Raw genomic sequence first — 15,048 nt, 5'->3', positions numbered from 1 at the left:
AAAAGTATCGACAGATGAATAAACAAAATGTTGTATATACACACAATGGAATATTAGTCAACCTTAAAAAAGCAAAGAAATTCTAACACACTCTACAACATGGAGGAACCTTGAGGATATTATGTTAAAGAAGCCAGCCAGTTAAAGACAAATACTGTAGGAGTCTCCTTATATGAGGTTCCTAGAGTACTGAAATTCAAAGAGAGAGACCAGTAGAATGGTGGCTGCCATGGGCTGGGGAAAAGGGTAAATCAGGGAGTTATTGTTGGATGGGTACAGAGTTTCAGTCTTGGAAGATGAATATTCCGATGATGGATGGTGGTGATGGTTGCACCACAAAATCAATATACTTTAATGCCACTGAACTGTATACCTAAAAGCTGGTAAAATGGTACATCTTATGTTACATATATTTTACTGCATATTTTTAAAAGAAAAATGATTTTAGTTACAAAAAAAAAAGTAATTGGGCAATCTTTATCAACAGTCATAAAGGAATTCATATTCTTTCACCAAGACTCACACCTTTAGAACTTTACCTAAAGAAATTATTCAAATGGAAAAAGAATCTACATGCATCAGATGCTCATTCCCAAGTTAGAAAAAAATTTAAGAGTTCACCGGTAAGATAAGAAAATGGTTAGATAAATTGTGGTACATTCTCTCTGTTGAGAGATAAAAAGTAGGAATTAAAATAGACTTTGTTAATCTCATGTTAATCCTACCATCCACTCATTTGTTTCCCAACTGTCAACAAGACGCAGTATCACAAACAGAGCTAAGGCTACCAGGCCCTTTCAGAGAATATAAAGTCTAAATCAGATATCCAGCTCCTATCAAAAAAAACCTGAGAGTCACTTCACTGCTGACCAAAAAAAAAATAGAACATTACAACTATATAAAAACATGCCTCAAAGAGAATGCCTGAGAAGGAAATCAGAAATGTCAGTAACAGCTCTACTTGGGGTTAGGGGGATTATAGCATGTAAAACATGAAAATAAAATACACAAAAATTGCAGTGGTAGGGTTATGGGTTTCTGGAGATTTTTTAAATTTCAACAGCTTAAAAAAATTATTTTTTAACTGAATGGGAATAAAGCAGTAAGCATTTTATCTTTATATAATGTTTAGATTGTTGGGAAAATTAAAGTACAGCATCTCACAGTTTTCACATGGGATTATAGTCACATTGACTTATTCTCCACTAATATCAAACTGAAAGGAAATTCCGAAAAACTGCTACATACCTGATGTGTGTTGAATGAAGAAGTCTTTCTAGTGGTTCATGTCTAGCACAGCTATATAGGAGTGACTTAGGATTAGTGATAAGAACCACAGGCCACTCGCCAAAGACCAAATCTGCAAAGCTAAAGAGGTCATGATCAAAAGCAAAGATCCGGTACCTAGAGACCAGAGACAATAAGGTAATTTAGTCACTTCATATTATAAGAGGGTATGAAGGTTATACACAGAACAAATGTAAAAATATAAAACTATACTTTCTGAGATCATGAATTTATACAAAGTAAATAATATTGTTTCTCTGTCCTTCTTCCCTTGCCTCTACCGCTTTATAGTTCACGTTTATCACAAATGGAATCTTACTGAAGACATAAATTTACTGTGCCCTAGAACAATGCCTGGTACATAGCATGCACACTTTCATTTTTAAATAAATGCTTGATAAATTAATTCGTTTGGTTTCTATACTTTAAGACTGTTTTGAATCTAAGACATTCATCATAAGCCTAATACCTGATATTCCTCATCTCATCAAAAATGCTAATATTAACATAAACACAATCAGACATCTTTCATTCTTCTTTTAAACCTTTATTTCTATAATTTCAGAGAAATTAACAAAATTTATTTTGGTTCTCTAAATGCATGGTGAGAGGTATAAATATTCATTAAAGAATAACCAAAATTTTATATTTTCTACTTTTTGAACTGAGGAAAGAAATGATTAACTATGGCAGAAACAATAGTGCTCACCAAATACTCCACGTGCTCCCCTGCATTTCCCAGTCTCCCTGGTATTAGGTTGGGACCATGTGACTAGTTCTGGTCAATGGGCTGTAAACAGAAGTGACATGTATCACACTTCTGGTCCAAAGTACTTAAGAGTGGGTATGAGTTCTCCATGCTCTCTTCCCTGCCCTGGGATTGAGGTGTTGAGATAGTGGCATTATGAGATGAAGGAAATCTGAATCCCTGAGTCACCCCATGGAAGAGAGAGGTCCTGGCTCATACCAGATTTACATAAATGAAAAAATAAACATCTGTTGTGTTAAGCCACTGATATTTTCCAGATTTATTTGTATCCACAACAAAGCCTAGCCTAATATTACTAATACACTTTTAAAAGCTCCTCTATTATCCTAACACAACTTAAATGTTTAAAAGGGCAGGTAAAGGTTAGGTCCTTTCAGTAAAACTCCAGATAAAACCCCAGGGGTGGAACAACAGGAGAGCAGGTGGAAAGAGAAAAAGAGGAAATGGTTTCATGACAGCACTTAACTTGTAACTATAGCATTTATAAGAAATAAAGAAGCTGATCAAGGATTAGGAAGGCTATCTAGTAAAAGGCAATCCCAGCCCAGCCCACAACCTCACAGTCATGAATAGACAGGTCTAGCTCAAAGTAATTACAGTTGCCAACTAATTTCAGGCTTCAAGCATAGCTTTTAGACTGTTTCTAGCAGAGCCAACTGAAATGAGTAAGTACCTTCCAAGATGTAAAGCTATCTTTTAATTAATGGAAGTAGTTAAAAACAGAAAGAACATATTCAGCTCAAAAAATATTTACTAACTAACATCTTCAGAGAACTGAGTTTGAATAAATTAAATAGTAATTGATAATAGTTCAACAATGAGATGATACTCATCTATATTTAAGCTACTGTACTCAGTTATTCTCAAAATATGTATTTAGTTCTTTTTTCTCTATATATTTAACTATACTGTATGCTTTTGATAAACAGGCTGTGTTTTCGCATAGAAAGACTTTAATCTTAATAAAACCAACTATCGTGTATTTGAAGAACTGAAATCACTAACATAGTAATAACTACAAAGGTAGATATAAAATTCAGAGGGTGATACAGTTCCAGTTCTAATGTTTCTCTAAGTGTGGTCCATAGAACACCTGGTGGGCTTTAAAAAACATGCAGGTCCGAAACCAGACCAACACAACCAAATTCTCTGGAGATAGGGCCTCCAAACTGTTATTTTTAATAAGCTCCTCCACAACCCTTGTGCACCCTAGAGTTTGAGATCTATTTCCTAATGGATGCATCTTGAAAATCCAATGTAACATAGTGATGGCAAACATAACTGTTGCAACGAGGTTTTTACACACTGACACACATAATATCTATATTACTTTAAAAACTTAGGGAGATCATAAGTTTTTCCTTGACTGGGATCACCCATGGTAGCAATAAGAAAACTATCATTGTTTTAGCGAAACTTACACGTATAAGTTTTATTGTGTGGGGTAGTTCCCTTACCTTCTGTTATCCTTCCAGTCTCCCACCTCAAGTTCCAAAGTGCCCTGGAGGTGACGAGTGTGCAAAACAGGCATCAGTCCACCGAGAGTATGGAGGTGCCCACACAAATACGCTGTAGCTGAACTAATCGATGAAAAACGAGCAGAATAAATGAACAGATAACTTGCAATGCCAAACTAATAAAAAGATCTCTTCAGGAGAGCAAGAGTAACATAAAAGAATTACAAGCAATTAATTTTGATTTTGGAATCCTGCCTCACCTCATTATTGACCGAATTCCAGGTGATGGAGAAAGGATAGTGGATGTTGTATAGTGACCAAACCAAATACTGTGGTTACTCCGACTACTCTCCTTGGCCAGTAACAGAAGTTCCTCCATCCGCTTCTGAAATGGCAGAAAAACAGAAGGATCTTTCATTAGGGCTCAGGCTGAAATCTACAGATTAAACATCTGCCTTGAAGTTTTATAATAATAAGTATATTATGTCTAAGGCCTAAACCCTACTAATTAATGACCTGCATGGACCTGTATAAATTTCAAACTGTTTTCATATACATTATAATTCATTTGGTCCTAAAAATAACTCTATGCTAAGTAGGGCAAGTATTATCCCCATTTGATAGAGAAGGAAACTGAGAAATAGAGAACAATCTTTAAATGACATAAATTTCTTTCTCTTTTTACAACAAAGTTCTTTATAGAAAATAAGAACCATTAATCTCTTCAGCCCTGTATACTACATTGCAATTAATAAAGAGGAACTTGAAACCAAACTTCTAAAATAAGATGTACATATGTCCACAAAAAGCCTGCACCTGAATGTTCACAACAGCTCAACTCAGAATAGCCAAAAACTAGAAACCATCAGTATATCCAAACAATGGAATGCTATGTAGTGATGAAAAGGAAAGAATTACTCAAACACAATAATATGAATTGTAGAAACAAATCACAGAAATATACTGAGCAAAAGAAGCCAGACACAAGAGTACATACTGTATGATTTCATTTACATAAAATTCTAGAAAAAAAATTAATCTATACTGACAGAAAACCCATCAGTGGTTCTCTAGGATTGGGGTGAAGACTGACTACACAAGAGAACTTTCTGGGATGACAGAAATGTTCTCTCTTGATTGTGGTGACAGTTATACCAGCATATATATTTTTTGTCAAAACTCTTCAAACACTTAAAATGAGTGCATTTTATTGTATGTAAATCATCCCTCATAAAGTTGATTTCAAAAATAACTTGTACAGGGGTGCCTGGGTGCCTCAGTCGGTTAAGCAACTGCCTTCTGCTCAGGTCATGATCCCAGAGTCCTGGGATCAAGCCCCAAGTCGGGGTTCCTTGTTCAGTGCAGAGCCTGCTTCTCCCTCTCCCTCTGCCCCTCCACCCTGCCTGCACACATGCACACGTGCTCTGCCTCTCTCTCTCGCTCTCTCTCAAATAAATAAAATCTTTAAAAAAAAAATAACTTGTACATGTATAAATATACATTAATTATCTGTAAAGTGCTAATAGCAATGAATTCCTGGACCATACCCTCAGGGTTTCTAATTTGATAAGTCTCAGGGAAAGCCTGGGAATCTGCATTTTACAAGAGTCCAGCTGATTTTCATGAAGATGATCTTTGAATCGTATCTTAAAAAACACTGCTCTAAAGAGTAGGCTTTAAAATAATAAGTTAATAAACTCTGTCTAAAGACAGTTGGAGGATAAGAAACCAAATATACCTTCATTAAATAAATGCCTAATATAACACAATGCATTTCACAACATTCTATTCACTTGATTTCAAGGTCTTCTGAACCTTCATATCACTTTGAATCTCTTTCAGCACTTAGCAAATTCTGCCCTTTATTATAGTTATTTCTGCACTAGTCTTATGCCCCTCCACTAGATTAAATATCCTAAGAGGTGAGTGACTTGATCTTGTCGCTCGTGTATTCTTCCATGCAGGCACATATGTCTTGCATGTAGGCAGGTGCTCATTAGTGAGCTGACATCTGTTGTATTAAGAAATAATGAGAGGTTCTCATATGTGACTTTCCAGACAGTTTTAATCCAGCAACAGTTTTCACCTAACTTGCCTTAACAGAAATTTATTTACTTCAGTGGTTGCCCTTCTCTTATTAAAATAGATATAGTCCATTAGTTAGAAATGGCAACTATGGGGATTTAGGAATATACCATATGGTATAAAAGCTGTATGCCCTGCACCTTGCAAAGTGCATGTTGCACTTAGTGTATATTTAATAAATGCTTACTGAATAAATATAAAATGTGAGGTATTTCTTCACGAGATTTGGGGACCAGAACATGGACAGCAGTGATAATGCTGAAGTAGCCAGTGATTTCTTCTAGCCATACTTGTAACCACAGTAAAATTTTTCTCAAGAATTTCTAGATAAGAACTAGTTTACCTAGGATAACCTTAAGTGAGCCACATTTATCCAAGAAAAAACAAAATAGGTTAGCTACAAAGGGAAGTGAGATTTTTACTGTACCTCATCTAAAATTCCAAAGAAATTATAGGGTCTCTTAGGCCCTGGATTTGGGGTGGCATCCAAAGAGATGAAAGAATAGTTGCCAAAGGGAGTACTGTGGACATAATGGAAAGAGCCATCCCTACGTACGGCAGAATATTTCCTAAAAAATATAAGACAGGAAAGTTTTAGTGCAATCATAAAAAAACAGAATGAGTTTAAATTCCTCCCCGTATATCACACTATATTTTGCCTCCCTTTAAAAAATTTCCTAATCTGACAGAGAAATACATAAACTAATCCACAATAAGCTGATGAAAAGAAATTTTAAAGATTTTTCTTCCCATTTTCTATAAGGATTCAGGCAAACTAATTCATAAGTAACCAAACACAAGGTCACCAAGCAAAGCAGAGAAGGAGGCGGCTATTTTCGGCAGTCCACCGAACACTTAAAGAGAGATCAGTCAGAATCCAGTGAAATGGTACTTATCCATCATTGAAAAATTTAGTGAGGACCTATGAAGTGCCTAGCAGAACTCTTGGTGTAATGAGATAAAAAAAGGTGTTTACATCTTAAAATAGGACTACAGAGGCTTAACTCACAATAAAGCCTTGCAAAGATGAAGTCATCAAGAAAAATGTCAGGTCTGGGTCAGTAAATGTTTTTCAGTTCCTAAAAATATATCTGTAACCTATACAGGGTATACATTCGGTAATGAAAGTCCTTACTACCTAAGTATCAACAGTGTTCAGGTGTCTATAAGGTTGGAGAGTGAAGAACAGGGGAAAGGGGGGGTAACATAGTACACAGTGTGGGAACTCATTAGTATTTGTTGAATAAATGTGAAGGAAGGTATAGGTTGGGGACATACCTATATTACTCAAATGTCAAGACATTATAAGAAAATAGATAAGGCACATATGGAAAAATACAAATAAACTCCTGAAACCTAATGTGCTATCAGGGAGCTATATTTAAGCCATGATAGCCATCAAATATATCATAAAATAAACACATTATCACAGATATTATAATTAAAAGTCAATTAGTTCTATTGCCCCTCTTCCCAGTATTTTTAAATTTTCTATTTTGGGGGGCACCTGGGTGGCTCAGTCAGTTAAGTGAGCAACTCTTGATTTCAGCTCAGGTCAAGATCTCAGGGTGATGGGATCCAGCCCTGCATTGGGCTTGGCACTCAGCATGGATTCTGCTTATTCCTCTCCCTCTGCTCCTCCCCCACTCGCATGTGCTCACGTGTGCACACACTCTCTCTCTCTAAAATAAATAAATAAATAAATAACAAAATCTTTTAAAAAAATAAAATTTTCTATTTTGAGGTTTTTTTTCTCTCATTAAAATTTTTATTTATATTTTTCCTGCTTAATTTGTTTTCAGTTATTCTTTAGGATCTTTTTTTTCTTTTAAGATTTTATTTATTTACTTGACAGAGAGACTGAGAGAGCACAAGCAGGGGGAGCAGTAGAGCCACCTGAGCCACCCAGGCACCCCTCTCTGGGCCATTCTTAAGATCAAGATTTAGCTTTAAGCTTTCTCGTTCAGGCTGATCTTTCTGTAATGTCCATATCTCTGGCTGTTTATTAAAATGCTGTTTATTGGGGCACCTGGGTGGCTCACTCATTAAGCATCTGCCTTCAACTCAGGTCACGATCCCAGGGTCCTGGGATCAAGCCCCACATTGGGCTCCCTGCTTGGCGGGAAGCCTGCTTCTCCCTCTCCCACTCCCCCTGCTTATGTTCCTGCTCTCGCTATCTCTCTCTCATTGTCAAATAAATAAATAAAATCTTTAAAAAAAATAAAATAAAATGCTGTTTATTAAAAATTCAGATACAGTTTAGGTGGTTAGTAACAAAAATATAAAGGTAAGAAACTTTCAAATGACTAATAGCTTTACCCTCCCGATAACCAGTCAGACCCAAAGTCCTGTTAATTCTTTGAAAATGTTTCCTAGTTCCATTCCATAGTCACCATCAAAGATACAAATAGATAAGAGAAAAGGAAAGATTTTCATCTCTGACCTTTTCCTTTCTCACATTAAAAACAAAGGACAACTTCATCCTCCAAGTTACAGTGACTCTAATTATATGTTAACCAATGCTGTTTGACCTGCCACCCTCCAGCTGATGACACTGTCCCCATATCTATGGACTTTGTTAGACAGGTATGTCTCCTATTCATTTCAAGTCCTTCCATATCATGACTGGACTATTACAGGACTCTCCTATTTGCTCTACAAAACTCCAATCTCCCTGCTTTTTTCCTTATTATCCCTATCTTTTCTCTTTTTTGTTGTGTGATTGCCCTTTATAAAATATTATTTCATTATCTGACTTGTCTCCTTAGGAATCTATACTGGATTATGAACCATTACACAACACATCTAAATTTCTACACCTGTCACTTAAGACCTCCATAAATTGGCTCTAAGCTACCTACCCAATGTCATACCAGTCCTCAAAATGATCCTTTATTCTGGTGATACCAGTTTCCTTACTGTCCCTAAAAGCTCATTCTAGCTTTTAAAATTCTGTGGTTTTGCCTAAAATATACCCCTCAAAATTTCTTACTTCTCCAAATGCAACCCTTCTTTTAAGACTGAACACAAGTTTTACTTCTTTTATTAAGTCCTAACTTGCAACTAGGTAGATACATAAATTCAGAAGATCTAATGCACAGCATAGTATAATCAACAAATCTGTTTTATAAGCTTCAAAGTCACTAAGAGATAGATCTTAATTATTCCTACAAGAAAATGATAATTATGTGATAGTGATCGAGGTACTAGCTAACTCTATGGTGGTCCTCATATCGCAATATATATATGTGTCACATGAACACGTTGTACATCTTAATCTTATACAATGTTATATGTAAATTATATCTCAAAAATAAGATAAAGTCTCCTCTATGTCCAGCCCATGCTGACTTCTGCCCTTTCCGATTTCTCATAGTGATTATCATGTCTACCAAATAATGTAGCATTTCATCAGTCATCCCTTCATGTTCTTTTCTAATTGTTTCCCAAACAATTCTTATCTCTCTTAACTGGACTTCCTTGAAGGCAGAGGCCATATTTTTTAATATTAGCTCTTGTATCTCTCACGCTATCCAGCTAACGATGGGCTCTCAACAAATTCTCACTACTTGAGTGATGGACAATGTAGGACAAAGCTGTGGAATATCCTAGAACTGGAAGTGAAATTGCAACTAAAAGAATCCCAACACATTGAAACTAGAGAACTGGTTTTCCAATGCAAAGAGCCTTTCATAGTCATAGCCTTTTTCACATTCATGGCATATAAAGAAAATTTTAATATTTCTGTGACAAAGTGGGTGACCAACTGGGCTCCTCAGCCACTGTAGAGGCTGAGAGCATCAGTTTCTCAGTATTCCTAAAATCTACAGTACTCTCATAACAAGCTCTAATCTAAGTGACTTCTGATGTATAGCATGGTGACTACAGTCAAACACACTCTATTATATATTTGAAAGTTGCTGAGAGTAGATTTTTAAAGTTTTTATCACAAGAAAAAAAATTTTTTTAATTATGTAAGGTGATGGGTGTTAACTAGACTTATTGTGGTTACCATTTCACAATACATACAACTCTTGAATCACTGTGTTGTATACCTAAAATGAATATGTTATATGTCAATTATATCCAAGTAAAAAAAATGACTAATAAAAAAATGACTTCTGGTAAGTATCAATGGCAAAAAAAAAGTTTGTGTGAAATATTTGAAGTATCATTAGCCAATAAAAAGCATAAAGTGTATGAGATAAAAGGAATTAAAGGAAAGAAAAAGTCTTGGGGGGGGCGCCTGGGTGGCTCAGTCGGTTAAGCGACTGCCTTCGGCTCAGGTCATGATCCTGGAGTCCCGGGATCGAGTCTCACGTGGGGCTCTCTGCTCGGCGGGGAGTCTGCTTCTCCCTCTGACCCTCCCCCCTCTCATTCTTTCTCTCTCTATCATTCTCTCTCTCTCAAAAATAAATAAAATTTAAAAAAAAAAAAAAAAAGAAAAAGTCTTGGGGGAAGAAAGGAACTGAATCTGTCATACACACATACACAAAAATTCTAAGTTACTAGAAGTTCTTCTATTAAAAAATATTTCCACCCATTCATTGACTTGACTGCACTCCCCTTGTACTACTTCATGGTCTGTATTCTGTTCACTACAGTACCTGTAATAATTCTCGACACTCTCCAGACTTGGAATGTTGAATGCATCTAATTAAAAAGAAAAGAGCAATGAATCACTAAATTCTACTCCTGAAACCAGTATTACACCATATGTTAACTAGAATTTAAATAAAAATTTGGAAAAAACAAAAAACAAAAAAACCACATGGGAAAAAAAAAGAGCAAACATCATCTATATTAAAAAGAAAAATACAAACATCTTAATGACTAAAGAAAAATGACAATATTTTCAATAACAACTCTAAATGGCAGAATGCCAATAAATTACCCTGATAGTTTTTAAAACTTGATAACAGAATTCAGATTATCTGGAAACTAATTTAAGGTACCCCATATACTGGAGAATAAGAAATACTTTGATATCATGTACTATTCAGAATAAATCAATTTGCCGTTGTAAGACTGGACTGTTGCTGCTGTTTTAATCATGACTGATACATGGATCCATGCCAAGTGTTTCTAAACAGCTAATCACTTTGATAACAGGACCTAAGACCCTCTCTTCTTAAATCTTAAAGAGATTCAGTAAGAAAGGAGTTATATAATGGTAAGGGGTAAGGTAAAAGATGTCATAGAACACTTATCTGGAAATAAAATTATTTCATTGAGCTTGATTGCCTGCTTGCAATAACTAAAATTACTTACCAGCTTGGAATTCCAAGAATCCACTATATTTCTAATAACTTCAGAGAATAAGCTGTTAAGTCCAATTTAAGCCAAAAGAACTTATTGTGTATACAATCCTCTTACTAAGAGAACTACACTGTTATAGTTAAATCTTAATAAAAATTAGTTTCCTCCTATCTTAACACAATATATAAACATATATATATATATATATACACACATACTATAAGCATTTGTGCTTATACAAGTCAAATTAGATTATCATGACCTCCAAAGGACAAGCTCTGTTCACAAGATCTCATCACAAGAGTCTGATATTTATTACTTGAAATAAATCAGTAGTTTGGCTTAGTCAGTAGATTGACTAATGCTGTTAAAAAATAAACTTTTTTATTATGTACAGACTTGCTTTTATTGCAAAAGAATTTGACCTGTACCACTAATTAAGATCAGGAAAAAAGGGAAATGTAAATTCAGATCTTCCTCAACTTACAATGGGGTTATGTCCAGACAAATCCATTTTAAGTGGTAAATATTTAAATAGAAAATGCATTTCATACACTGAACCTACTGAACATCAGAGCTTAGCCTCGCCTACCTTAAACATGCTCAGAATGCTTACATTAGCCTATAGCTGGGCAAAATCATCTAACACAAGGCCTGTTTTATAATAAAGTGTTGAATATCTCATGTTGAATATCTGAGAGTGAAAAACAGAATGATAGCATGGGCACAGAATAGTTATAAGGTTAATGGCTTTTTACCCTGGTGATTGTGTCCAGCATAACCAGAGTTTCATATTGCATATTGTTAGCCCAGGAAAAGATAAAAATTCAAAATTCGAAATATAGTTTCTATTGAAGGTGTATCACTTTCATACACTGTAAAGTTAAAAAATCGTAGGTCAAGGGGCGCTTGGGTGGCTCAGTCGGTTAAGCGACTGCCTTCAGCTCAGGTCATGATCCCAGAGTCCCGGGATGGAGCCCTGTATTGGGCTCCCTGCTCAGCAAGGAGTCTCCTTCTCCCTCTGCCACTCCCTCTGCTCATGCTCTCTCTCTCTCTCTCACTTGCTCTCTCTCTCTCTCAAAAAAATAAAATCTTAAAAAAAAAAATCGTTGGTCAAACCATCATAAGTTGAACCATCATAAGTTCAGGATCAGACTTACAGGGTATACCAGAGAAAGCTGTAAGCCAGATATCCCATCATCAATTAATAATTCCTAGCTGCTTTGTAAGAACTATTTATAAAAAGGGCATTTTCTGATCAAACCAAAACTGTGTATTTCACCAGACAGAATTATCTGTTTAAAGTGATAGTTTTAAAAATATATATAATTAGGCATACAGCAGCAATTAATAATCAAATGAAGCAAAGTACTTAACAACCAATAAGAAAGTCAACCTTTATAAAACAAACCTGTTAGGACACTGCTGAAGAGTTCATTTCCTTACTAACAAGACAATAATAATGTAAAAAATGTGAAGGGATTATCCATTTCTCCCCTCATACATAGAGATTTATTTGCAATTTTAATTTTTTAATGTATACACAGTAAAATTCATTCACTGTAATGTATAGTTCTTTGGGTTTTGACAAATGCACAGTCATGTATCCACTGCAATGGAGATACAGAACAGTTCCATCATCCCAAAGTTCTCCCATGATGCCTCTTTGTAGTCGGCCTATCCCCCCACCCTCAACCCTTGGCAACCACAATCTGTTCTTTACAGTTCTGCCTTTTCTTGAATGTCATATAAATGGAATCATACAGTATATAGACTTATGGGTGGTGGCTTCTATTAGCAAAATGTATATCTATCGATCTATATATATGTATTTATGTATGCGGTGTGAATGTATATACGTATGGACTGATTGATTGTAGGCTCCACACCCAATGTGGGGCTTGAACTCATAACTCTAGATCAGGGTTGCATGCTCTACCAACTGAGCCAGCAAGGCGCCCAAAATGGTTATATTTTTAAACACTGTCCTACATAGGTTTTGCTAGAAGCTTTTCTTCATGTAAAGAAGAAATGACCATCCCAACTTTCCCCTCAAAGGCTTAAAGTGATATCTGAAGCTTTAAAATCACATAATATAGTTGTATTTCAGAGTTGTGGCCTTCAGTCTAACTAAAACTATGTTACAATGTTCCCATTTTATAATTTTATATTCTAAATTGGAGAATCTAGGCTCTTGAAGGGAAAAAAATCTAGTTTTAATTATATGTGGGTCTTGACTCTTACCATGATTTCCTTTAACATCGAGCCACTTTGTTTTTTCCATGACCCTTGTCTTCTTCAGAATACCCTGGTAAGTTTGCCATTCTACCTCATGCTGCCTGGATCCCAAGTGTTCCTTTGTTTTGGCATCAGTCAGGTCTCCTGTAGATTTACATAAGACTTGAATCACAATGCAAAATAAACCCAAGGGGGTTAAAAATGTTTTTAAATGCACATCAAAGGAACAAAGATACTTAAGTACTCAACATGTACAAGCATAACAACTTGTAAGTCCATCTATGTCCAGAGCAAGCCCTATAAAATGAGATTTTCTTGGCAGAGACTTTCTTATAGGTTAGCAAGTACCTATTTAACTTCCCGTGGTATTAGAAATGGGTTCTGAAAAAAATTATTTTTAAAGAGAGCAGTACAAAACGCATCGTGAAACTCTGACAAAAATGCAAACTATAAGAAATTCCAACACTCTGGGCAGATGCCTGATATCTATGACAACCATATTTTCCACACCCAAAATCAGGTTATGTAATCTGGCCAAGTGTTATTTCTACAGCAAGAAGTAATCTAGAAGGTGTGGTTGGTCAATGAAATACCAAAATTTCTGGAAAACTAAACGGAAAGTTGAAATGGAGGTTTTCCATAACATAAGGACTGATAATCCATCATATCAGCAGAGGTGTTTCAGTAAGGTGGGTAGGATATGAATCCCCCAATAAACATGGCAGATGCTCCTTTACTTTTTCTACAATGCATTTAGGGAGCAAATAGAAGTTTGAAGACTCTAGAGAACCCAAGTCACAGAAGTACCAAAAGATGAAGAAAAGTGTCCTAAGTCACTTTAAGCCTCAAACAATTGACAACATAAGATTGACTAATGCTGTTTAAAAAAGGGGGGGGGAGTTAGTTTTTAAAAAAAAGATAACTTTGGGGGCACCTGGGTGGCTCAGTTGGTTAAGCCTCCCACTCTTGGTTTCGGCTCAGGTCACGATGCTCTGCTTGAAATTCTCTCTCCCTCTGCCCCTCCCCCCTCAAAGAGAGGAAAGAAAGAAAAGAAGAAAAGAAAAGAAAGAAAGAAAGAAAGAAAGAAAGAAAGAAAGAAAGAAAGAGAAAGAAAGAAAGAAAGAAAAAAGAAAGAAAAAGAAAGAAAGAAAAAGAGAAAAAAAGAAAGAAAGAGAAAGAAAAAAGAAAAGAAAAAGAGAAAAAGGAAGGAAGTTAGGAAGGAAGGTAGGTAGGAATTAAGAAAAAAACTTCATTTGTGGTTAAAGGGCTTTCCCTAATTCTCTCTCAAATCAGAACTATAACAACGACGAACGAATACAAACATAGCAGACGGTATGTATACTAATGAGAATCATGAGCCTTGCTTCTACTGCTTTGACAAAACCTTGCTATGGCAAGTCATTTAGCTTGGATCTTGACTCAATTATCCATAGGCAAAGGAAATTACAATGTCCCATCTTCTCTAGAGGAGGACTCACCTGGAGCTGGGGCTATAGTGTTCCCAACATGCCCGAAGTGAAAAGCTGCAGCCCTGGCTAGCATTCTACCATCCGGACCACAGAACAACGCGACAGCACGGCAACCCTCCCTACCTGTTGCCAGGACGAGAGCTGGTTGAATGATGCCAATAGTTTCTGAACAGAACTTCTCTAAGTCTACAGCTCTGCCTGGATCACGAAACCTGCTCAGGTGAATGTCGGATATCTGCCGAAAGCAGGTATTAAACAGAGATATCTGAGTCAGGAAGAGGCAGCACGGACAGCAGCCGACCAGGCAGCTCTCTCGAGGCGGAAGGAAATGGCAAGGATGCAGTGCAAGAACGAACCCCCCCTCCCCCCCAAGGAAAGGACAGAGCCCCCAGCCGGGAGTTTGGGTCCGCGGCGATCGCACCCCGGCGGAAACTGCCCGCGTCTCGCCGCGTAGTGACGCCTCTGCACCCACCCCAAACCCTGC

General features: G+C 36.4%; 1 protein-coding gene across 9 annotated transcripts in view; it reads right to left on the bottom strand.

Moving 5' to 3' along the window:
* The window catches only part of TMEM62 (transmembrane protein 62), a 47,255-nt gene that overhangs the window by 17,010 nt on the left and 15,197 nt on the right, over positions 1–15,048 (bottom strand). For 3 of the 9 annotated variants that reach the window (XM_032417977.1, XM_032417973.1, XM_032417975.1), the window contains exons 2-8: positions 14,688–14,799; positions 13,102–13,239; positions 10,206–10,251; positions 6,026–6,167; positions 3,774–3,898; positions 3,514–3,636; positions 1,249–1,404 (exon numbers count right to left, since the gene is read on the bottom strand). In XM_032417977.1, the coding sequence (XP_032273868.1) occupies positions 1,249–1,404; positions 3,514–3,636; positions 3,774–3,898; positions 6,026–6,167; positions 10,206–10,251; positions 13,102–13,141 (632 nt within the window). In that variant the 5' untranslated portion in view covers positions 13,142–13,239; positions 14,688–14,799. The other 6 variants (XM_032417978.1, XM_032417979.1, XM_032417976.1 and 3 more) reach the window with 5 other exon arrangements.

This window comes from Phoca vitulina, unplaced genomic scaffold (assembly GCF_004348235.1).
Source record: "Phoca vitulina isolate PV1807 unplaced genomic scaffold, GSC_HSeal_1.0 scaffold20, whole genome shotgun sequence".
In the NCBI taxonomy this organism is placed as follows: domain Eukaryota; kingdom Metazoa; phylum Chordata; class Mammalia; order Carnivora; family Phocidae; genus Phoca; species Phoca vitulina.
Note: the sequence above shows the minus strand (reverse complement) of the source record. Positions and strands in the feature narration are given on the sequence as shown.